Source organism: Zingiber officinale, chromosome 4B, assembly GCF_018446385.1.
Source record: "Zingiber officinale cultivar Zhangliang chromosome 4B, Zo_v1.1, whole genome shotgun sequence".
NCBI lineage: Eukaryota > Viridiplantae > Streptophyta > Magnoliopsida > Zingiberales > Zingiberaceae > Zingiber > Zingiber officinale.
This window is the reverse complement of record NC_055993.1, coordinates 25,981,543-26,006,577: the sequence shown is the minus strand read 5'-3', so window position 1 is coordinate 26,006,577 and position 25,035 is coordinate 25,981,543. Positions and strand designations below refer to the sequence as shown.

The window sequence follows — 25,035 nt, the reverse complement described above, 5'->3', positions numbered from 1 at the left end:
GGTACCACTTAACCTACAAACCTAACCTTTTTAACCTTGGACATCTTGTCCTTGGTTAATTTAATTTTACCATTAAATGATTTTCCCTTGCCATTTATTGGCTTCTCCTTGCTATAGTCATATGCAACCTTAGCATATGACTTTCCCTTAGCATTGGAGACATTAGATCGGTATCCCAAACCCGATATATCATTGTTGGATCTTTGGCTACCCAACATCATACCTAAACCCTTAGATCCAACATTGAATCTTTCTAGGGTTTTCTCCAACTTATCAAGTTTTGCCTTCAAAACTTGATTTTTCCTTTCTAGGTTTCTAAACCTAGAGTCAACATGTCTACCATGGACATTCCTAGACCTACCCATTTTTCTAGGCATATATCTCCCCTTCTTGGGATTTATGCCTTTGGTCTCCTTAGGTCTAACATTTCTAGATTTATCATGAATGAGCACCTTAGGGTTTTGATATACCTTAACCCTACTTCTATCATGATATCTAAAATCGAAATTATGCATGGATAAATAATAGTAATTATTTCTAGCATGCATGGGAGTATAAGAATTGAACCTTGAATTGCAATCCAAGTTAGGGTATACCTCTCTTACCCTTGAAGCTCCCCCTTAACACTTGCTTCTCTCCTTCTTCTCCCATTTCTTTAGATGCGCTAGCTTCTTAATCTCTCCCTTCTTGGGACATTTGGTGTGGTAGTGACCCTTCTCTCCACACGTGAAGCATATGATGCACATCCTCCTTCCTTGGGTTTCTTCATTCCTACAACCCTTGTTAGTATTCAAATTAACTTGAATGAGTTTAGGAGTTACCTTCTTCTTACCCATTGGACACCTACTCTTGTAGTGTCCATTCTCACTGCACCCGAAGCAAATTATGTTGTCCTTTGACTTCACTTCGGTGGAGGTGCTTGCTAGGTTGACCACTCCCAAGACCTCTTCTTCTTCTTCACTTGTCTTGGAATTTTCTTCAATTCTTGAGGATGTAGATGATATCTCATCTTCCTTTTCCTCCTCGAATGTTGAACGTGACTCAACTTCCGTTTGCTCCTCCTCAACTTGAGCAATTAAACACATCTCTTTGGGTTCTTCTTCTTTTTGTGTAGGTTTAGGTTCTTCCCGTAGAACCATCTTCACCTTGCTCCACAAATCGTGGGTGTTCTTATATTCACCTACACTAATTATCACATTAGACGGCAATATATCTATTAAGATTGATATTACCTTTGAGTTTGCCTCCAAACGTGAGGTTTGCTCTTCCGTCCAATGTCGTGGTCGGAGTCTTTTTCTCTTCTTGTCTCTTGGGACTTCGAACGGGTTATTGATCACCATCATGATGTCCCAATTTGTGTTGAAGAAGACTTCCATTTTCATCATTCAAAATGTGATGTCCCCAAGGCTTCCTCCTTCAAACTTTGGAGGTGCTATCAAGTAGGCCATCTTCTTGCTTCCTCGGCGATTAGTTCGAAGGAGAGCGTCCTAGCTATGATACCACTTGTAAGGGAGATCGGTGGCCGGCTTGAAGGGGGGGTTGGATAGACAGCACCCCCAAATCCTCGCTTTTCTACACTTGTTAGTTTACGCAGCGGAAATACAAACTAATATGAATACAAAGAAAGCTAAAGACAAGAAATGAAAACCAAGCTACAGAATCATTTAACGTGGTTCGGAGATTGCTTGCTCCTACTCCACGGCGTGTCCTTGAGGTGGACGATCCTTATCCGTAGGTGGATTAGCCCCCGACAAACTTCATCTATCTCAAGTCGCTCCTTGTGAGTGGAGAAACCTCACCACAACACCAACCAAGACTCTTGAGACTAGTAGACTACTAATTAGGGTTTACCACCACTAATTTCGTCAGGGATAACCAAGCTTCTAAGCATTGGTTATATAGGCTGCGGGTTGAAAACCCCGCCTACCAGTCGATTGACAAAACATGCAGTCGATTACCCTCTGTGGAAATTCGACCGTTACATCCCAACGACTCGATACCAGTGGACTGGTGCAGTCGACTGCTAAAACTTGCAGTCGACTACTAAAACATGTAGTCGACTGATCCACACTGATCGAACGAACAGAACCATTCTATTCACACCCAGTCGACTGCGCGGTTGACTGCACCAGTCGACTGCTAAAACATGCAGTCGACTGCTACAGTGGCGATACAGTACTGCTACAGTAGCGCTACAGTAAAATCATAAAACTAGGATTTTACTCCGAGTACAATCTCTCATGCACTCGTACTCTCACCCTTATGACTCACTTGACGCTTCTTTGCAGCCTTGACCTCTTGCATTCAAGCCTATTTCCTTTGGCTCTCGTCCCTCGGATGTATTCAAGCCCGCGGCTCGTCCCCAATGTCATCCTTCGCGTATGCATCGAAATCACTACCCTTGGCCCTTGTCCTCGTTGTCTTGTCCACGGTCCCTCGGATGCTCCATCATTCACCGGACTCGAAGCCGTCAACCTGAGTCACATGTGTATCCTGCAGTCCTGCACAACTCAAGTACACATATCAAATAACAAGGGTGAGCCTAACTTAAACCCTTTGTCCAAACATCAAAATACATGGTCGCACGGACCATTGGGATTGCTTCAACAATACCTGGGTTCTTTTACTTGTACAATGACTCCAGTGTAGTCATAGTAGACTAGTAATGCTTCAATAATAGTTAGAATCCATTTGCAGCTGCTCAAACACTTGTTTAAAGATGATATTGACTTAACTGCATGTGTTAATGAAATATGATAAATGTTATAATTGGCTATAATAACCATAATTATTAAAGCATTATCATGGGGGACTTCCACCCCCTCTAGGTTCTAGGCCCGAAGCTGATTTAAGGGCCAACCGCCTGCTTTGTACTATAGTCAACCAGATGAATCTCCAAGCGACGAGCATGTGATTTTCTTGCTAGGTTGGAGTCTCCATTAGTTGGACCCCCGACAATCATGCCAATATCACCCTGAGTGACATTATTGTGATTCTCCTCCTGCTAGGTTGGGAACTTTGGCTGAACCCGGGCGGGAGTTTACGCTTGGTCTGCTGGCGGCGGGGGCATTCTTTGGCGTCGCTCAGCCTCTCGCCGGTCTCTTCTAGGCGAGCCGGTCAGTCATTGATAAGGGCGGCGATTGGGTGACGAAGAGCATTGATAGAATCTTTAATTGTTGCTGTGGCGATTTACCGGATTATAACAATCCTGGGTGTCATGAATGGATGACTGGTGGTATGTTCACCACCTTCATGAAGTTCCCCGAGGGGGCTCGAGATATCTTTCTAACTCGGCTTCCATGTACTGCACGGTGTGGGGCCGTGGTTCTTGATGGCGAGGCTAGGGACCAGTCCGGGCTCCTTTGTGTGGCTTAGCAGGTAATGTTTGGTCCTCGAGCGTTGGAACCACAGGTGGTGTGATGACTTCCCTCTTCCGTGCGGCCTGCACCTCTTCGACATTAATGAATTCGATCGCTGATCCAACAAATGATCGAAGTTCCTTGGAGGTCTCCTTACCAAGGAGCGGAAAAAGTCATTATCGGTAAGCCCTTGGGAGAAGGCACTCACCAGAATCTCGGTGGTGGCTGTAGGAATATCTTTTTCCACTTGATTAAATTTTTTGATATAGGCCCTAAGCGTATCTTTCGACCCCTGCTGGAGTGAAAAAAGGCTTAGGGATGTCTTCTGGAACGATGACTACTAGCGAAGTGATGAAGGAAAGGCTTGCAGAAATCCATAAAACTGTGAATGGATTCAGCCAGTAGTCGCTTAAACCATCTTTGTGCCGAGCTGGAGAGTGTGGTGAGGAACATTCGACATTTTACATCATTAGTATATTGATATAGGAGGGCGGCATGCTCAAATTTGTGGAGATGATCCTCAGGATCAATTGACCTTGAGTATTCCCCTATCGTTAGGGATTGATAATGTTTCGACAATTTATTTTCTAACACCTCCTGAGAGAAATGGGTGCTAATCTGCTCAGGGGAGATGCAAGCTATTGGAGCCTTTCCCTTGCGTCCGTCTCGAACATGTGCTTCTCCAGAGGATTCTTGAAGTAGTCCTTATTGGCCCATGTGCTCGAGCGGCATGCAGAAAAGAGCTCGATGGAGTAAGATTAGTGAGTGTGATGTCGGAGGTAAATGAGTTTGGCCTTCCTCCCTCACTCCTCTCTCCCTTTGATAGGTTATTGTTGATGCGATGAGATTAGGTGGCGGCAGAGTACCACTTGTAGTTACTTGTTGCTATTGCAATAATTTTCGTGCTTGGGAGTTGATGAGCAGATCCAGATCTCCTTGTGTTAGGATAACGATGGTGAGTCATCCAACTTCTTCCATCTCTGATCTTCAAATTCAGGCGAAAGTTCCCACAGACGGAGCCAAATTTGATCCTTTCTGAAAACTACAGAAATGACATGCTAAGCATGGTGGATTGATGATTGACTGATATAAGACTTTTTACTCCACAGAAAAGCTTCCTTTCAATCCTACACACATGGAGACGATCCAACAAAATGTCAGCGCCTAGAAACCAAGGGGGAGTCCCTAGCGAAGGCCTTCAGATGCTCAAGTCAGTACAAGTCTGGATGGGTGAATGAAGAACAATAAGAGACGTGAGCACGAGAGTAAGTTACAGATGTTCAGAGAAAGTACCTTTACCATAGAGAGACTTCTCTTTTATATACCACCTCATCTAACCTCCATAATCATGAGATGGCAAAGTGTGTTATTGTCTGAGGAATCTTTCCTTTATCCATATGTATACCTCTTTTGTCGTTTATAGCTTATGTCATTGCTAAGGTTATTAAAGGAATATACTGTTATAAATGGTCTGCTAATAGGAGACATGATGGTCTGTGAAGAAGGTTCCAGATGAATATTTTCTGACACATAGTTGTTATTTTGATATATTGTTAGGATTCTTTACTCATGCTGTCAGTTGAGTATATCCCGTTTGACCTATAAGGTAGGTTATCTTTATGCCTATTATTGTGTGAAGTTGTTGTTATGTATTAAAGACTATTTAAAAATCCACTCGAGAAATAATATAATGCCTTGGGCATGTTGGAAGTCTATTTGAGAAAAAATATGATAACTTGGGCATACTAGAGATCCGTTCGGGCAGCAATACAAAGCTAGACACCTTAGGCCCGGTCGGTATTTTGTCTGGTCGGGCGTATAATGGGCCTCTGGAGAAATGAAGCGGTGTTCTAAGAGGTTCGGTCGATATTTTGAGCTGAAGTGCCTTAGGCCCAATTGAGCGTATAATAACTTATACGTAAAGTGCACTCAGAATTTTGACTAGATCTAAAGAGAAAGTTGTCTTACACTTGTGCATATAAGAGATAGGTATGGAGCTATATAAAATCGTCTGGTACCCATAGGATTGTCTGGTAATAGGATCAATCGGGCATATGTAGAGAGGCTCGTGCAGAGTAGGGAGCTCGGCCTTTCCCTCGACCATGGTCGATCGATTACGAGGTGGACATCTCGACCGGCCTATAAGGTTGGCCGTCTTTAAATCCGGTCAGATATGTTATCTTTTCAGTTCAAGAGTAAAGCATTAAACCCCTTATATTCAACCAGCTTAAGGGATGATCGACCTTCTCCTGAATGGCTCGTAACCAGTCAGGCTAGACTTGAGAGCCTTAGCATTGGGTGAATGATCAAGCCAGGTGGGGCATGCTCTCTTGACTTTGACTACCACATTACCTTGACATTGACTGTCATGCCATCTCCTGGGTATGCTCGTTACAACTCGTATCATGTTTTTTAAGAAAATATGAGAATATTTGATCACATCCAAAAGTAAGAATAATAAATCATAAATTGACTTTCTTATAATTAGGAAGAGGGATAGAAAGATTTGTAAATATTACAAGGTTATTCCTAGAGAAAGTTTAACTACCCAACATAGATAGTAATGTTGGATATGCGCCTTAATCATAGTATCAATAAAAGGAAAAAAAAAAATACGCGACTCCTAGAATTAAGTGGTGAAGGTTAAAGGATGTGAAGCAAAACATATTTAAGGAGAAGGTAAAAGTAGAAATATTAGGTGAAATACACGATGACTCGAATATGACATGGGATAAAATAATATCAAATTTAAAAACAGTAGCCAAGAGTATACTTGGTGAGTTAAAAGGACATACACTACCAAGTAAAGAATCTTAGTGGTGAAATGAAAAAGTATAAGAGAAACTAAAGGAAAAATAAACAAAGGAATTATATATTTGTAAGACCAAGGAAAACTTAAAAAAATATACAATAACCAATAAACAAGCAAAGAAAGTAGTGAATGAAGCAAAGAATGAAACTTTTGAACAATTATATAAAAAATTAGATGCAAAAGAAGAGAACAGAAAGACATTTATAGAATAGCTAAAGTGAGAGAGATAAAGATAAAAGATTTTATCCAAACAAAATGTATTGAAGATGAATGCAATAGAGTACTAGTAAATGATGGAGAAATAAAAGAGTAATGTAAGAGGTATTTTCATCACTTTGTAATGAAGGTTTAAGTAACAACTTAACTTAGGTAATTTAAGTAGGTCAAATGAGTATAGAAATTTAAATTTTTATCGTGGAATTCAAACCTCAAAAGTATAACAAGATTTAAATGAGATATAAAATTAAAAAGTTGTTGGACCAGATGATATTCCGATAGAGGTATGGAAGTGCCAAGGGAACCAAGGTATTGAATGACTTGTAAAATTATATATGATATTAGAAATAAAAAAATACCTAATTAATGAAGGGTAAGTACTCTAGTTTCTTTATATAAGAATAAGGGAAACGTACAAAATTATGCAAACTATAGGGGTATTAAAATAATAATAGAAAAATTTTAAGGAAGGAGATGACAGTGATTGAAAATCAATTTGGGTTCATGTTTGGAAGGTCGATAATAGAAGTTATACATCTTCTCAGGCAACTAATTGAAAAGTATCAGGAGCAAAAGTAAAATCTACACATGGTATTTATTAACGTAGAAAAAACTTATGATAGAGTTATAAGAGAAATTATATAGAGAATTCTAAAAAGGAGAGATATCATCGTATCATATATTGAATTAATTAAGAATATGTATCAGAATATAACAACTTGAGTCAAGACTTTAGCTGAATTAACTGAAGTATTTCTAATAAAGATAGGGTTGTATTAAGGATCAACTCTAAGTCCTTGTATTTTTACACTAATTATAGACAAACTCACTGGATACATCCAACACACAGTACCGTGGTGCATGTTATTTGTAGATGATATTGTTTTGGTAGATGTGATACATAAAAGAGTAAATCCCAAATTAAAATCTTAACGGAAAACACTAGAAGTGAAAGGTTTTAGATTTAGTAGAGTAAGGACAAAATATATAGATTTTAAGTTTAGCAATATTAGACGTAATGAGACAATTGTTAAGATAAGAGATGATGAGTTGTCTGGAACTAAGAGCTTTAAATATTTGTAGGGATTATTTTTGCAACATGATAGAGAGCTTGAGAGATATGTCTTACATAGAATACAAACAAGATGATTGAAATAAAGAAGAGCGCTAGGTGTTTTATGTGATTGTAAAATACCTCTAAAACTTACAGGGAAATTCTATAAAATGACAATTAGATCTGTTATGTTATATGACACTAAATGTTGGGTTATGACTTGAGCATATGAGCACAAGATGAAAGTTACAAAAATGAGAATGTTAAGGTAGATCTGTGAACATACGAGGATGGACAAAATAAAAAATGAGAACATTAGAGAGAAAGTTAGAGTTGCATCTATTGAGGGAAAACTCAGGGGGCGTTTGGTTTAGGGGAATAAGAGTGAGGAATGGGAATGAGAATCATTGATTGCCATTGTTAATGTTTGGATTATAGGAATAGGAATATAAATAAGGGAATGAATCCTTGAAATTGGGTAATAACCCATTCCTATGTACCTTCCCTTCAATGAGTCATTACCCTATTTTCATCAATCAAAATATTCCCTTATTCCAAAAATACCCTTGACTTAAAACTTAAATTTTCTCCCTTAATATCAAATATCAAAATTTATTTATTTATTTTTTCTTTCATATCACTTCTTTCTCCTTGTTCTCTCTCATCATATTTTCTCTCTCATCATTTTATCACACACTTTCTCTCTCCTTAATCTCTCCTATCACACTCTATTTCCTCTTTTTTTCTCATTATACTTTTCTCTCATCATACTTTCTCTCTCCTCAATCTTTTCCATCGCACTCTCTTCCTTCTTTTTTCTCATCATATTTTCTCTCTCATCATATTTTCTCTCTCCTCAATCTCTACCATCACACTCTCTTTTTTCTTTTTTTCTCATCACACTTTCGCTCTCATCACACTTTCTCTCTCCTCAATCTCTCTTGTCACACTTCCTCCTTTTTTTTTTCTCAACACACTTTCTCTCTCATCATACTTTCTCTCTCATCATACATTCTCTTTCCTCAATTTCTCCCATCACACTCATTATTCTCTTTTTTTTCTCATCACACTTTCTCTCTCATCATACTTTCTCTCTCACCATACTTTCTCTCACATTATATTTTCTCTCTCATCTTCTCTCATCATGATCTCTTCTATCACACTCTTTTTTCTCATTCTCTCTCATCACACTTTCTCTCTCTTTATTCTTTCTCATCACACTTTCTCTCTCATCATTCTTTTTCATCACATTTTTCTCTCTCATTCATTTTTCTCTCTCATCTAATTTTTTCTCTTATTTTCCTTTAAGGGTAAAAAAGGAAATTTTGATTTATTCCGATAGAAAATATGCAACTAACCAAACATTACTTTTAAGAGTCATATCCATGCTCATACCCATTCCCATTCCACACTACAATGATTCCCATTCCGATTCCTATTCCTAGGAAAGAACCAAACGCCCCCTCAGAGAAACATGTTTAAGATAGTACAAACATCTACTTAGACGGTTAATAAATGCTCCAGTTAAACGATGTGAAACTATGACAAATACATACATCAAACGAGAAAAAGAAATACCAAAAAGACTTGATTAATAATAATAAAATAATATAAAATTTATTTAAGTATAGATGATGATATAATTTGAGATAGAGCCTAATAATATAGAAGGATATATATAATTAATCCCACCTAATAGGATAAGATTTGATTATTATTATTATTATACATGCATCTTCATTTATCATATTCTATCTCTATTCTATCACGTTGATATGTACTTATATATATTATATTGATAAAGAAGCATGCCGGTACATTCTTTTTAAAACTCCAAATTCTATTCTTCGACCAAAGGTCATAGAGCTGGAACTATCACAAACACAAAATCAATCTTGTTGCTAGTTTAAAACTCACAAACATCAAGCCACTTTAATACTTTGCTATAGACATCTTCCTATACCACCTGTTGACTTGGCATCTCCATTTCCTGAGAAGCACGACTAGTTGAGGACGCAACCTGCCATCTGTTCCTCCACCTGAGAAACTCCACAATGATTGTATTTCCACTCATTGCAACCCCAAATCCAGCAAAAGTAGCAAGAATGATGGATATAGCCGCTTGTAAATGAAGCTGCAGGTTAAGCATATCGACGGTTTTATAACCACGATTGCATGCATATATACATATCGTAGGATGTAATTGTATATTTTTATTAGGGTTATCTTACTTACAACTGTGTAGAACAGATGAGCAAAGAAGACCACTAAGACAAACTGAATTGCGGCATAGACCCAAACGAATTCCTTCATCACTATCATGACATTTAGAGAACACAATCAACATCAGAAAAATGAATTTGATGAAATTCACCATCTTTATAAACCTTGCTTCAGCATTTACCTATTGTTTGTGAGGTGAGGGTTGCAAATAGTCCCAATATGCATGAAAATGGCACAGAAATAGCCAGAGCAGCAGTACCAAAACTTGCTACCTTCAAATAATAATACAAATCATACTCAAAACTGACCAGTATTCAAAAGATTCATTGATTAATTTTTCATGTATAGTTTTTTACCAATAGTTGTTCGAGGAAGCAAAAATAGGCAAGCATGCTGACGACCACAAGGATAGGCATATCGTGCCAGTACCTGATAACAAGAAGCACTATTAGAAATAGCAGCAATGAGCCAATAATTACTAAGATGATCAAATTCATATGTCTTGACCTGTAATGAAATAAATTTTGTTGTGAATTGTCTGAGAGTGCTGTGGCTGTGTGTGCAGCTTGTATGCGCAGCAGAGTCACAGGTAGATTCTTAACCTCCTGTTTGCAAACTTCACAGTTCCTGTTGCCTTTAATGCTAAACCACTTGACAGCACATTCTTGATGTGCAAGGGCAAGTTCACCTTTGCAGCTGCATTCTAGCTTAAGACTGTCATTTCCTTCAGATAACTCAATCATACAGATTCTACAGACAGCCTCTTCTTCAGCTATATTCTCCCCTTCATCGTCAGGTGCTAAATAAAAGATAAAATGGCACAAAATTGTTAGCAAATAGAACACACTTCTCCAAGAGGAGGAACAATATTGGGCAGAAGACATTGCCATAACTCAAGGAAGTAACACTTAATCATGAAGAGGTTTGATGATGTACCATGGTCTTCGGGACTGATGATGTCTGTGACTACACTGCTCAAGCCCACCACTCGAGGAGTTGAAGGAATTACTCGAAATACACCTCCTAACGAGTTCATTCTCTTGATCCTTTTGGACTTAGCATGCTTCATGTTCACAGGGAAGGAGATTGAACGAGATATATGATGAACCTCTTTCCTCTAACAAGGTGTATACAAATTGGTAAGTGTAGATTGTAAAAAGAAATGTCTACCTATAGCAACACATGTTCAGATTAATACTGAATTCAATCAAATTGAACAAACACTTAAACTCACAAGTACAAACAAAATAAACAAGTACTAAATGCATAAGCAAAACATCACAATTGCATGGAAATTAGCTTTGTCATGGATAACACACAATCACAAACTATTGTTCAAGGATGATAAATTATATACTTCAAAGGAGCTGCTGTCAACTGTTAGATTGCCACGTGAAGTAACTCCGTGTTCATCGAGTGGCAAGGATGATGTTCTTCCAACGCTTGGGCTAAATAGTTTGGAAAAAGAATTAAATGAGCTCAAAAATGAAGGTTTTTCCCGTCTTCCTCCTAAATATAACTCTGGAGCTTGACCCTCGCATCTCTCAATCTCTGAAGCTGAACTCTGGAATTTGAAGCTTAGTCCTGAAAGGAATCTCCGCAAGGGGGGTTTACCTCTAGATGAGGATGAACATGAAGATGCATTCATTTTAGCAGACGCAGGACTGCTTAATGGGACAAGGTTTGTTTTATTGGGGGCAGAGCCATGGGTTGAAAAGGTATTCAATTTTGGATAATTCATGGCGGAAATCAAATAATCTCTGGAGGGTACATCAATAGAAAGTTTGGGACGTCTTTCACTTCGAATAGGTGAAATTTCTTGTGCAGCACCTCCACCCTGCAAAGTAGAAACAAATTAATACCTCAGAAAATACTACTTCATGAAAATATATGCGATGCAGTCAAATAGCATCAGTTTGAAGAGATTCTTGTTAAAATTACCTTTTGATTGAGAGTATCTGACATTTTACTTGTCCCTGATTTTTTCAAACTGATAGGAACACGGCTCGGGTGTTAAATTCTGCATGCGATGGATTCAACAATTTGTCTGACGTACTGTAGCATCACATGGATGTCAAAACAGCATCCTCATTTGAACAAGGATCTGAGCTGAATACAAAGAACTATTATGTTCAGCTTTTCATGCTGAGAGAAAAAAAAAACAGATTTGCGTATCTGAAAGTAAAGATAAGATATATAACTCATTTATAAGGAAAAAAACAGCAAAAGGAGGAAGCAAATATGTTACATGCTCCGTGAAGAAGAAGAAAGACTTCCGACTCCACGTTTCCTTTTGGCAAAAACCAGAGTGAGGAAAAGATCAAAGAGTCAGTGGGCTGCAGAATTGAATGTGATCGGCAAAAAAACAGTCAACAGAGAGACGGACCGACCAAGAAAGCGATCTCAAAGTTGGCTAATGAATTTATGGTGAAGTAGGTGAGGAGATGGTGTTGAATGCCTCCATGCTCTGCTCTCTGCTCGGCTGCATCACCCCTCTCTATCACTCTGTTCACGTCCCGAGACGAAACTGCTACCCCGTCCAACTCTGCAGTTGGAACGCCTTATATTTATTAAAATGAGAAATAAAAAAAAAAAATGACATTGTAGCAATGAGTCGAGAAGCTGGAAAATGATAGCCAATGAGCCGATTAATAATAGCGCGGTAGCGAACCCTTCACGACTGCACTTTCTCATCCATGCCCATGTAGCTTTTACCGACATGTCCCATCGCACGGTACACAGAAATGGGATGCTTTCTATTCTATGACAGAGATTCTAAACATGAATGAATTGTATGTCATACATGTAATGGCGGAGTCGAAAATTGTAGTCATAAAAAAAAGGTTACCTTTTGACGAAGATAAATGATTGGAGTCACAAAGATTCATATTGATCTGATGCTCTCGAGGATCTCCCGTTTATCATGCCACTAAGTGGAAAAGTACGTGGCTTCCTACTCGGAATTCATTCATCCATCAATTCCGGAACATGGACACATGCAGATCAACGACGCTAGAGCTCTCCTTCATCGAGACCAGGTTGACACTACCTGCTCCACCATCAACCATGACCATAACAAAACCGAACAGATAAATTCGTTCTTATGGTTACTTTAATGGTTGGGACGTAAGTGGAGGTATGATTCATGGCAATAAACCCTCATCCGTGAAACGTGGACTGGCGTTTAGCCATGTTAGATGTCGGTAGTGGATGATGGCGTGTGACCCTCTTAACAAAAGGACTCCCTCCCAATTGATAGCAAGTGGGGAGTGAAGCCATAGATAAATGTGGGAATAGTTTGTTCGCCACTAATCAAACAATCAACATCACGAGCCAATTCTGCATTTCCGGAAGCTTTAGTCAGTGATCTCTAGGTCATGGACCAATTTATCTTCAACGTGGGAAGGTCAAAATCGGCTCAGACAGTCAATGGCCCAGCGCAGCCGAAGCCAGTCTTTGCTAAGAAGCATCATCCCCGCCAATGTGGCTGAGATTGATGCAGCCCTCACCCAGATACGAGCCTCTTAGGAGAGTTGGATATCTAGAATCTAGATGATTCAAAAAATAAAAAAATAAAAAAAATCTTTGGAGCCTCCTCAAAATGCTTGGCTTCAACCACAAGCACAAACGTAAAGTCCTGTTCACCGCCTAAAAGTCACTCTTAATATGGATATGACTAAGGGTAGAGGGAAATTAGGAGGGAGGAGGAGGGTATTTTAGTCATTTGACTGTAGCCCCTTTTAGGGCACTGTTCATATGAAAATTGAAGGGGGGGGGGGGGGGGGGCGATGGGTTCTCCTGCTGCTAGGCACGTTGAGACCACCTGTGACGCCTTCACCACTCACCGAGCAACCGCCCTCCGAGGGTCGCCTCATGCTGTCGGACCCTCCTTTTTCTCGCAGAGGGCGATTAGGAGGTTGGGTGGTCCGCCGCCTCAGAGGAAAGAGGTCGACGCCAGCAACCAAAGCAGGCGCCAACAGATGATGCCGACGTCGTCCCAATCACGGAGGACTCCCCTCTCGACGATCTCCCCTTTGCGGCCTCCACCTCATGTTTCTCCTTCTATCTCGCGACCACACCCACTGCCGCAGGGACCTCATGCACGCCACCTCCCCTGCTGCAAGCTCCGACTTCTCTCTCTCCCGCGTCCAGGCGACCTCCAGCGATCGCCGGCTTCGTAGCCAACCTTGAGCCTTAAACGGCCAATGCCGCCCTTCGTTCACACCGTCAACACGCGAGGACGCAACCACCGACACACGTGAGCACCACGTCTCTTTTGCTGGCCACGCCTTCGCGCCACTACCAACGATGGTCGTCTCCGCCAGTCACCCCTTTCTCTCTATCGTCTACTAGTGGTCGACGGTGCATCCAGCTTCCCTCGAACGGCTAGACTGCCTCCTTTTGGCCTCCAATGTTGCACCGCCTCTCCTCTCCGACCGACGGTACTGAGCATATCTCCGATCTCTCCCTCTTCCCCTCACGGTTAGTCGGTTAGCCGACGCTGTCCTTCGAGTCGTCCACACTGTAGCATGCTTTCGATGCTGATCCGATATCTGATCCACCGCTGCATTCAAGCCTTTGAGCCACTATTATGTCCTGGCCATCGAGCCGCTATGTTTCGGCCTTCGCACTGCTATTCTGATTGTGAGCTGTGGATATTATCCGACCTTCATGCCTTTATTACATCCTGACCTGTGGGTCGCTGTCATATCCCGGCCTACGTGCCGATGTCATATCCTGGCTTGTGTGTCATTTCGTATCCTGCCCTGCGTGCTGTCTTCCGAATCCATGCCACGTCCAGCTCTGCACTGTCAGATCCAGTTCTTCATCCTGCTCGGAGTAATCTACTCTTCCGGGTCACGACAACTTGAGCAGCGTCCCGACCAGCTCACCGATCCACACGAGGGTGCCCCCTGGGCTAGGATATGTTCTTCATACTCATTCTACATTCATTTCATTATTATGCGTCTTAATCTGTTACTTATATATTCGTTGGATTTGCCTCAAGCCTCGGGGTACCAGGGACTGGGGCAACCCGATCGCTGGCTGCAGGTAGCGTTGACCAGAGAACTTCTGACGACTTGGCCAACATAGAAGCTATCTCAGCATACCCCTCTCCTGGACATCGCGATTTGGTCAATATTCTATCCACCTCATCCGACGGTCTGTCTGACTCAGATTCTGGACAGGATTAATTTGGTGTCGTCTGTGGAAATCTTCTCCACCTGTTCTGGAGCGTGAAGATGAATGACGTCGGGAGGTTCTCTGCCATTATCACAGTCCTGGAGAATCCTGACGAACATATTATCTTCTCCTCTCGCTCCACAGGTATTCGGGAGTCAAGGGATTAAGTTAGAGCTTTAGCTGGCCAACAGACTAGTTTTTCCATTATATTTTTTCCCTGACTCCACGGGTATTCGAAAGTTAAGGGACCGAGACAAACCCTCAGCCGGTTGGCACGACTCCTCGATCAGGTACGTTACGGGCTCTGCTCCCTTTTTACAGTTATAGGATCTGCTATAGCTCTCTGATAAGAGAGTAAGACCCTAGTTCCTTGATCAAAGACTAGGTCCTTCGATCTTTGATCGAATACTAGGGGCCCAGCTCCCGGATTATACATTAGGGGCCCAGCTCCCCCTCTCCCCGATCAGACACTAGGGGCACAACTTTCTAATCAATGACACAGTACAACTTCCCGATCAGGATATAGGGGCCTCGCTCTTTGATTACAGGCTAGGAGCCTTACTCTCTGATCAGGGACTAAGGGTCCAACTCCCCGATCAGGTGTGTTATAGGCCCTGCACCCTTCACCATGGGGCTTTGCATCCTCTTACTGCTATAGGTGCTACACTCTATTACTACTGTATGCTCTACATCCTCCACCTGTTTTGCGTCCTCTTACATCTACAGGCTCTGCTCTCTTTACTCACGGTGCTCTGCTTCCTTCTATTGCTATGGATTCTGCTCCCTTATATTACCATGGGGTTCACTCCATTTGACGATTAGGGCTCAGATTATTATCTTTTCCCCTCACTCCACGGGTATTCAAGAGTTGAGGGAGAGAGATAGATCCTCAGTCGGTCGACATCACTCTGCGGTCAGGTATAATAAAGGCTCTCCTCTCTCATATTGCAATGGGCTTCACTTCTATCACTACAACAAAAACTACAAACGACAACACCCCTACGACAATGGTTTTAAGAGAAAGTTGCGTATTTGCTCAAAGACAACGGTTTTTTCCAAAACAATTATCTTTGAACTCCCCATTAAATATAAAAGATAACGATTTTGGCAAAACTGTTGTCATTGAGCGATTTTTTTTTAAAACGACAACACTTTTTACAACGGTTTTATAAACCGTTGTCTTTATTCGCATTTTTAGCGGCTACGACAACAGTTTTGAAAAAACCATTGTAATTAAATTTGGTCATTTTCCCCCCTCGCTGTTTTCCTTTCCCTCGCTGTTTTCTTTTCAGCGCCATGTTTTTCCTTCGCGCTCCCGAACCTAAGGTAATTTTCTTTCCCTCTCCTCATACAATCTCTTCACGCCTCCCCTGGATCTTCCTCCACGACGGTGTGCTCCTCTCGTTCCCTGGTGAGCAGGTTTCTGAGTTCGACGAGGCTCTTTGACCTTCCATTGCTGCTTCTTTCGCTCGTGGAACCTTTTGATCGGACGAGGTGTATTTCTTCGGCAAAGGTGGCACTCCTAGTCCGTCGATTCATAACCTAGGTCTTGTCTTCTTTGGATTTGTGCTAGAGCCATAGTCAAGGTAGATTCATAACCTAGGTCTTGTCTTCGTTCATAAATTTTGTCTCAAAAAAAAAACCTACTTTTGATTCCACTATGCTTGTATTTGCAAGCTCAACATTCTCTTTTCTTCTTATTTTTAGCTTTTGATTTGTTTCATCATGCCATTTGCCTGCTCATATGTCAAAGTTTGTGGTGTTTGATCTCTGAAGGTGTTGGTTTTAAGCATCGATTTCTGTTTGTTATTCACTTTTAATGGTCGAAATAGTGTGTTCGGCTAGGTTTTCTAGGTCTTGCACGGCTTGCCACTTGATGGACGGAGATGGAATTTGGGGGAACAGAAAATTGGTAGAAGGGAAATGAAGAAAGTCCTTCCTTTTTGTTTTGATTACTGATTGAAGTTTATAGTTGTTTCGCACATTGCCCGTTTGATTGTTCTTCCCATTTCCATGAGCTTCTTGGCTTTTTGTTTTGTTCCATGTGAACGGAGTCGGTTTCTTGTGGTAATTGCTCAATACACTTTTAATTTTATTTCCTTTGGCTCTTTAGACATATGTTAACACTTTTGTACGTTCATGCTCATTTTTAGTTTTTTTTTTCTTATCTAGTGCAAGTTTAGGCTTTTTACATCCTTTACAACTGCACATTGAATTATAGCTTGTTCTCTTATTGAATTTCATAATTTGAAGTTCATTATTTTTTGCTCATTATTTTAATAATTAATTAATGTCATCTTTATTATTTATGCTCATTTAATTTTATTAAGGAATATTTTTTTTAAAAAAATAATTAGATTAGATCAAGACACATGTATTTTTTAACATAAACGCAAACATTAGATTAGATCATGAGTTGAGATAATAACATGAACAAATAAGTTGAGAGGCATTGTAACAACTAGGGTGAGGGTTTGTTAGCCAATAATCTTTCCAATTGATCCTCTTGTATATATGAACACCCAAGATTTGTTAATATCACAATTTATTTATTAATTAGTTCTCACAAAATCACACAACACATTTCTGTCCGGTTGGTTTATGTCGAGTATTACTATATTACCTTGAATGTTTTATTATAGTATTTGGTACTTGAGATTGTGTTTTGAACTTGTTGTATGATGTATAGTTTTTTGAAGGTAGGTTTTGACGCGTTTCAGGCTGATAGTTATAAAAAATGGACAAAGATTGGATGTCAAAGAATAGGTTATCACATGAATATGAGGTTAGGGTAGAGTCTTTCTTGCAATTTGCATTACGAAATGCTACTGATCCGAATGAAATACCTTGCCCATGTTCAAGATGTGGTAATCTACAGAAGAGAAATGTTGACATTATAAGGGCACATTTGTGTTGTAATGGTATAGATTTAACATACCATAAATGGATTTGGCATGGTGAAAAGACTGAATACAATAACTCAATGAAAGATGAACAGAAATCTTTTGGCGAGGAACCTATTGATATGGTACATGCTGCATTTGATAGTTATGCAGAGAATCCAAACCAATTTCATAAGCTACTTGAAGATGCTGATAAACTTTTATATCCGGGGTGTGCCAAATTTACAAAGTTATCTGCACTTGTGAAATTGTATAACTTGAAGGAAAAATATAGTTGGAGTGACAAAAGTTTCACAGATTTACTAAGTTTGTTTGGAGAAATGCTTCCTGATGATAATGAATTACCTTCATCATTATATGATGCAAAGAAAAGCTTATGTGCATTAGGGATGCATTATGTGAAAATTCATGCTTGCCCTAATGATTGTATCTTATACCAGAAGGAGCATGATAATTTGACTAATTGTCCTGTATGTGGGATGTCTAGGTGGAAGTTGGGTAAAAAAGGTACGATAAATGGAGTTCCTGCAAAGGTCCTTTGGTACTTCCCGCCTATTCCAAGATTTCAAAGATTATTTCGGAACAAGGAGATATGTAAGGAGTTAACTTGGCATGCTGATAAAAGAGTACTTGACGGTTACTTGCGTCATCCGGCTGATGCGCCTGCTTGGAAAGTAGTGGATCGCAAGTGACCAGATTTTGCTGCTAAACCTAGAAATCTTAGATTGGCCTTATCAGCAGACGGGATCAATCCCCATAGTTTGATGAGTTCTGCATATAGTTGTTGGCCAGTTGTGATGATCACTTACAACCTTCCTCCATGGTTGTGTATGAAGAGAAAATTTATGATGCTGACTTTGTTGATTTCAGGTCCCAAACAACCGGGAAATGATATTGACGTTTACTTAGCACCTTTGATCGATGACTTAAAAAGATTATGGGATATAGGTGTTGATGCATATGATGGATGTCGAGAAGAGAATTTCTTGCTTAGGACTGTCTTACTATGGGCAATCAATGATTTTCCTGCATATGGGAACATGTCAAGTTGTGTTGTGAAAGGATATTGTGCATGTCCTATTTGTGGTGAAGAAACATATTCGACAAGGTTGAAGCATAGTAGAAAAATGAGTTATACATGCCATAGAAGATTTCTTCCTACAAATCATCCTTATCGAAGGCAAAAAAAAGCATTTAATGGGAACCCAGAGCTTAACCCCGCACCGAAACCATTAACTGGGCATGAAATTTTGGATCGAGTTGAAAGAATTAATTATCGTTCGGGAAAAGCAAATGGGAAGTTTCAGTTAAAGCAAGGCGAAACTGTATCATGCTGGAAAAAGAAATCTATATTCTTTGAACTTGATTATTGGAAACATCTACATGTTCGGCATGTTCTTGATGTAATGCATATTGAAAAAAATGTGTGTGAAAGTCTGATCGGTACTTTGCTTGACATTCCTAGAAAATCAAAGGATGGAGTAGCTGCAAGACTAGACCTTGTGGAGATGAATTTGAGGATTGATTTGACATTAAAGATGGGGGAGAAGAGAACTTTTTGCCAGCGGCTTGTTATACACTAAGTAAGGATGAGAAAAGAAAACTTTGCAAATCTTTGTTTGGAATAAAGGTCCCCACAGGATATTCATCCAATGTTAAAAATCTGGTGTCGATGAAAGACTTGAAACTTATTGGCCTTAAGTCACACGACTATCACACTTTGATGAAACAATTACTTTCAATCGCGCCATCCGTGATGTCTTGCCTAAACATGTTAGAGATACTATCACTCGATTTTGTGGCTTCTTCAACGTGCTATGTAATAAAGTGATAGATGTCTCGAAGTTGAATGATTTGCAAAGAGAGATTGTGATAGTGTTGTGTTTGCTTGAAAAATATTTTCCCCCATCTTTTTTTGATATAATGATTCATTTAACCGTTCATCTTGTACGGGAGGTCAAATTGTGTGGACCGGTTTGGTATAGGCAAATGTACCCATTTGAAAGATTCATGAAGATCTTGAAAGGGTATTTGCAAAATCACAATCGTCCTGAAGGGTGTATAGCCGAATGTTATATTGCTGAAGAGGCTGTGGAATTTTGCTCGGATTACATGTCTAGTGTGCATACAATTGAGATCCCATCAAGGTATCGGCAAGTACAACTTACTAGGCCTCTATCTAGCTCAATATTACACTCAACTTGTCATGATGAGTTGCATCAAGCACATCGTTATGTCTTGGAAAATGATGTTGACGTTGATCCTTATATCGAGTAATTCTCTTACTTATTAATATTTATTGCACTATTCTTACGTTCTACTAATTAACTTATTAGTATTCCATTAGTTAACTTATCCCTAATCTATTCATTAGGGAGCACCTGGAATTTTTGAACTCAAGCTTTCCTCATAAAGCCAAATCCAAAAAGTGGCTACAAGATGAGCATAATCGGACGTTTATTGGCTGGTTACGTGATCGTGTGAGAGCAGTTGGCAATTCCAGCTCTCAAATATAAAAAAGATTGAAGTGGATAGTGCGCGGACCTAGCGATCAAGTGTTGAAGTACTCTAATTATTTGATTAATGGAGTTACGTATCATACAAAAGAGCGCGATGATACACGAGCTATTCAAAACTCCGGAGTAAGCTTAGTTGCACAGACAATGCAAGTAGCTAGTGCGAAGGACAAAAATCCAATTGTGTCGGACATGACTTTCTATGGAGTTATTCAAGAAATTTGGGAACTCGATTATCACAATTTTCAAGTTCCGATGTTTAAATGTAATTGGGTTGAGAATAATACCAGTATTAAAGTTGATGACCTTGGTTTCACGTTGGTAAACCTCAACAGAATTGGATTTAAATTTGACTCTTTTATCTTGGGGAGTCAAGCAAAGCAGATATTCTACATTGAAGATCCTCAAGATCCTGCATGGCATGTTGTACTTGCCACTCCTACTAGGGATCACATGGAATACATAAATGGTGATGAGTTGGAAAATGCTAAAATCCACTATCCAAGTTTCATAGGAGGGTTTATATCAATGGAATCAATGGACGTTGACGGCATAGATGAAAATGAACCATCATGCGTTCGTGAAGACTGTGATGGGACATGGATTGACAATAATTAAGTGTAATCTATTGTTTAACCTATGTGTAAATTTTGTTTGTTGATCTATTTTGTTAACATATTTATTTTTATTGTAATATAACTGTCATTTGTCTTCATTCTCGCTTTATTTTCTCAATAATTTAAATGCCTAACAGGTTGCTGCCTTTTGCAGGAAATAGGGTTCTCATCAGAAGTTGGATGTGGACACTATGGCAGCTAATGCAAAGAGATTACTGAGGATTCAGAAGGCTAAAGAAAATTCTTCATATTTTTCCACTAACAATAGTTGTGAGGGTCAAACTTCAATGAAATCTACAGAAACGGAGTCAACAAGAACAACGAGGGGGCGTACACGTTTGGATAGGCTTGTTAGGCTAAGGGTCCAAGGAATTAAAAAGGATGTTAGCTTCAATAAAATTGGACAGCCAGTTGGAGAATTTACGAGTGAAATGCAAAGCTACATTGGCGTTCTCGTTCGAGAAAAGATCTCAATAACTTACAAATCATGAAAGAATGTGTCAAATGATGTTAAAGAGTTAATATGGGAATCGGTGAATGTAAGTTAGAATGCTTTGAGAACTTAAATGAGCTCTCGAATGGTTATGCTATATTTAACGTGCTTGTTAAATTTTTTGTGTTTTTACAGCTGACGTACAATATTGACCCAACTTGGAGGAAAGGATGTTTACATTCAGCAAATAATAAATGACGTCAATATAAAGCTTTTCTCACTCAAAAGTTTGTTTTCAGCAAGCTAGATAAACCTGATGAGTTGAACGATCCCCCGATTGGCTATGATATTTCATAAGAGGATTGGAGTTCCTTTGTAATAACTCGCATGTTTGCCTACTTCAGGGTAAGATTCATAATTGATTTTAATTTTTAGAAGATAGTCCTAATGATCCTTAACTGATGTTCTACAATAAGATCTTTATTTAACATAGTGTGATTCATTTATTCGCTGTCAGTTTTAAAATTTCCAGTTCTCCGCCTTCTGAAAAAACCCATACTAGGGGGTTTTTATCTTACACAAATCTACTCGATGCTAGGGTTCATACTTTTACTCCTTTCTGAAATCTTTACTTTTGTTATAACATAAAGTCGAAGAAACAAGCAATATGTTTTTGATAATGGCTTAGATAACATTATCTCTCTTTCATTTGCTTTGTTTCTTAATAGAAGAGATAATTGTTATAACAATACTTCTAACAGATAACATTACTTGTTTCCTTGTGTAATTCTAAGGCTAAGGGTTCTCTAACTGTTTGTTTCCTTGAACCTTCCATAGATTGCTATTTTTTCTCTACACCACAGACAATTTGCATTAAAGTTCACATATATATATTTTGAATGTTGATAGTGAACTTAATTGATTTTAATTTTTAAGTAGAGAGTAAGTGATGAACAAAAGAATAGAAGAAGGCAGAACGTATACCCTCATCGGCTGTCCCGTAAAGGATATGCACGTTTCGCTGACGAAATTGTGAGTATGCTAAAGCTGGTGGTTTATTTTTGAATCTGATTTTGTAGGAACAGGGCATGATTCATTTTTTTTGTAGGCATCTGATTTATGTAATGATGATGATATAAATCGAGCTATTGTTTGGAAGAGAGGACGAGCCAATAAGGAGGGTGAATTTTAAGGCGATGATCTCAAAATTACAGCAAAAAAGATTGTATGTGATACATGAAAAATAACTATTTTTTATTGATTAATTTTGTTGTTAGTAACTATTTTGTTTGTCTGGGCATGTTAGGATGATTACGTTCAACAAAAAAAGGAGGGGAAGCTGCGTTTTGAAGGGGCTAGGAAAGATATCCTCACAAATGCACTAGATTCTGAAGAACATGCTGGGCGTGTTAGGGGGATTGGAGGTCATATTACTCCAACAATCTATTTTAATGTTTCCAAAATCTGGAATAGTCCTCTGCAGGATGGTGACTTAATCCTTCATCATCAAAAGGAGTTGTTAGATGCAAAGAAGTTAATCTCAGAACAAAGTGCACGAATAGTAGAACAAGATACACACATACAGAAACTTGAAGAAATGTTCAAAAAGGGTGGATGCGACTTTGAGTTTGAGGAGAAAGGTAGTTGCTCGGTGAAGTTGCCTACCACGAGTGAGGATAAGATCAAACCAGAGAAGAGTAAAATTTTGAATGATGAGGACATGCAAGTTTTAAGCAAGACTGAGTTTTGCAGGTATATATGTATTTAATTGTGGATACTTAATATTATTTGCAATAATGAGTCCATCAATGTATGACATGAATGATTGTCTTGTAGGGTATGCCAGTTGCACTATCACTGGAATCAAAGTCCAATATTATGGCCTATGGTATAGTTGTTCATGCCAATGGGGATGGAAAATTACTTCATGGTGTCCCGTTACCCATGAATTGTATGTGCGTCTCGATTGATTAGGTTGTGGAGAATTCAGCAAGGTTGCCCTTTCCCATTCCAAATGAATGTGATACCATTGGTGGCACAATTGGGACCCATGTTGCTTGGCCTGCACGTTGGGTAGTGATGAAAAATGAGGTAAATTTCTGACTCATTAGGCCACCACACTGTGAGTACAAATTTAATTCTTCATTGGGAATTTTTGAGGACCCGTTTCAGCAACCACAAATTTCCAGCTTCTGATTTGGTCAGTGTATGGTTTTCTGGTTTTTTTCTCATTTTTTTGGCATAATTGTTTAGCTGGATTTTTCCAACCAAACCTTCTTAGATTTTGATTGAAGGTTGTACATATTTGTTGGATACAATTTAGTAATACAAGATATATAAGAGCTAGCACACACATGTAATCTGTACATTGAGGTTACATGCATGAACAAGAACATTGATGGTAATTGAAACCCAATTAAAGGGTTGTTCAGAAAGATGCTGAACATAAGAGATAGAACTTTCTACTAACATATTTATATTTGCAATTTGTAGAAGCCTTAAAGGAAGAAAAGTGTTGCAAAAAGAAGTAATCCTGTCTTGCCATCAAATGTGCCACGGTCATTACATTTATTGAATTGTTACTGTATTCGTGTTTTGGTCAGTCCTGAAAAAACTATATCAATTATTTTTTATCATGATTTCTTTGACCATGAGTACGAACTGCTAGTGAACATTGAAGACATCACACCTATTTATGAGTTGGAGCCAATATCTGCTAATTGTCTGGTTGCTTACATGTGGTAAGTTTTCACATCACTCATTTTTTTCATTTTATTTGTATTAACATACTAACATTTTTTTGCTTGAATGGAAGGTTTCTCTTCAAAAAGATGAAAAAAGAAAACAAGGTCGATAAGTTCAAATTTGTGTATCCACAAACACTTCCAATAATGCCATATGTATCCAAACTTGACAAAAATGAAAAGACTGAATACTTGAATAACTGGGCATGTGTGTTGGCTGATAGGCTGAGTGGTGCAACAAAAAATCAGCTAGTTTTGGCACCTCACAATGTTGGGTAAATAAATATTACAATTTCATTTTTAATAGATTTATTTCAACAATTCTGTTGAATTTATGCATTGACTATCTGTTTTGTGCATAGTTGTCATTGGATTTTGACTGTCATCGACCCTTATGTGGAGATGGTTTATTTGTTCGATTCACTTAATCATCGCAATCGTTATGAGGACTGGAAATATGTAGTGGATATGTGAGTACATATTTGTTTTTTAATTAAGCATTTAATTTAATTTATTACTCGTTTGTCAACTCTTGTTGTACAAAGGAGCTTGAAATTGTTCAATTCGAACAAGCAAAGGAAAGGGAAAAAGAAGCCTATGTGGGAAGTCGTAAAGGTTTGTATATTATATATACAGACATATGTTTACTTGTGATTAATTTAAAACTATTTAATTGTGCATTATTCGTTGATAATTTTTTGTTAACATAATGTCCTCGACAACCTGATGCTAAACAATGTGGGTTTTATGTGATGAAATTTATGAGAGAAATTATTAAAGGAAATGCTACCAGCGAGATGAATTCACTTAGCTCAATGGTAATATTTGACATATTCTCAATTTTCTCAAATAATTTCTTTTATTTGGCTTTGCTTCTTCATTACTGATTTTTTTTACTAAATTAATCTGGGTTTGTTAACAGTTCAAGAAAATAATTTACTCCAATGAAGAAATTGACGAAGTGCGATCTGAAT

General features: G+C 38.9%; 1 protein-coding gene across 7 annotated transcripts; it reads right to left on the bottom strand.

Moving 5' to 3' along the window:
- Positions 1–9,211: 9,211 nt before the first annotated feature.
- LOC121974884 lies at positions 9,212–12,350 on the bottom strand. Of its 7 annotated transcripts, XM_042526157.1 has the most exons (11): positions 12,336–12,350; positions 12,055–12,209; positions 11,913–11,954; positions 11,606–11,773; positions 11,022–11,501; positions 10,601–10,781; positions 10,172–10,463; positions 10,021–10,093; positions 9,846–9,936; positions 9,677–9,756; positions 9,212–9,575 (listed from the first exon to the last, which is right to left on the bottom strand). In XM_042526157.1, exons 4-11 carry the CDS (start codon positions 11,627–11,629, stop codon positions 9,399–9,401), a joined length of 1,398 nt encoding a protein of 465 aa, XP_042382091.1. In that variant the 5' UTR covers positions 11,630–11,773; positions 11,913–11,954; positions 12,055–12,209; positions 12,336–12,350; the 3' UTR covers positions 9,212–9,398. The 7 variants fall into 7 exon arrangements, 5 of the variants coding, with proteins under 5 accessions (XP_042382091.1, XP_042382092.1, XP_042382094.1 ...); XM_042526158.1 differs by lacking the exon at positions 12,336–12,350 and having other exon boundaries at positions 12,051–12,209; XM_042526160.1 differs by lacking the exon at positions 12,336–12,350 and having other exon boundaries at positions 11,606–11,768; positions 12,051–12,209.
- Between the last annotated feature and the right edge of the window lie 12,685 nt (positions 12,351–25,035).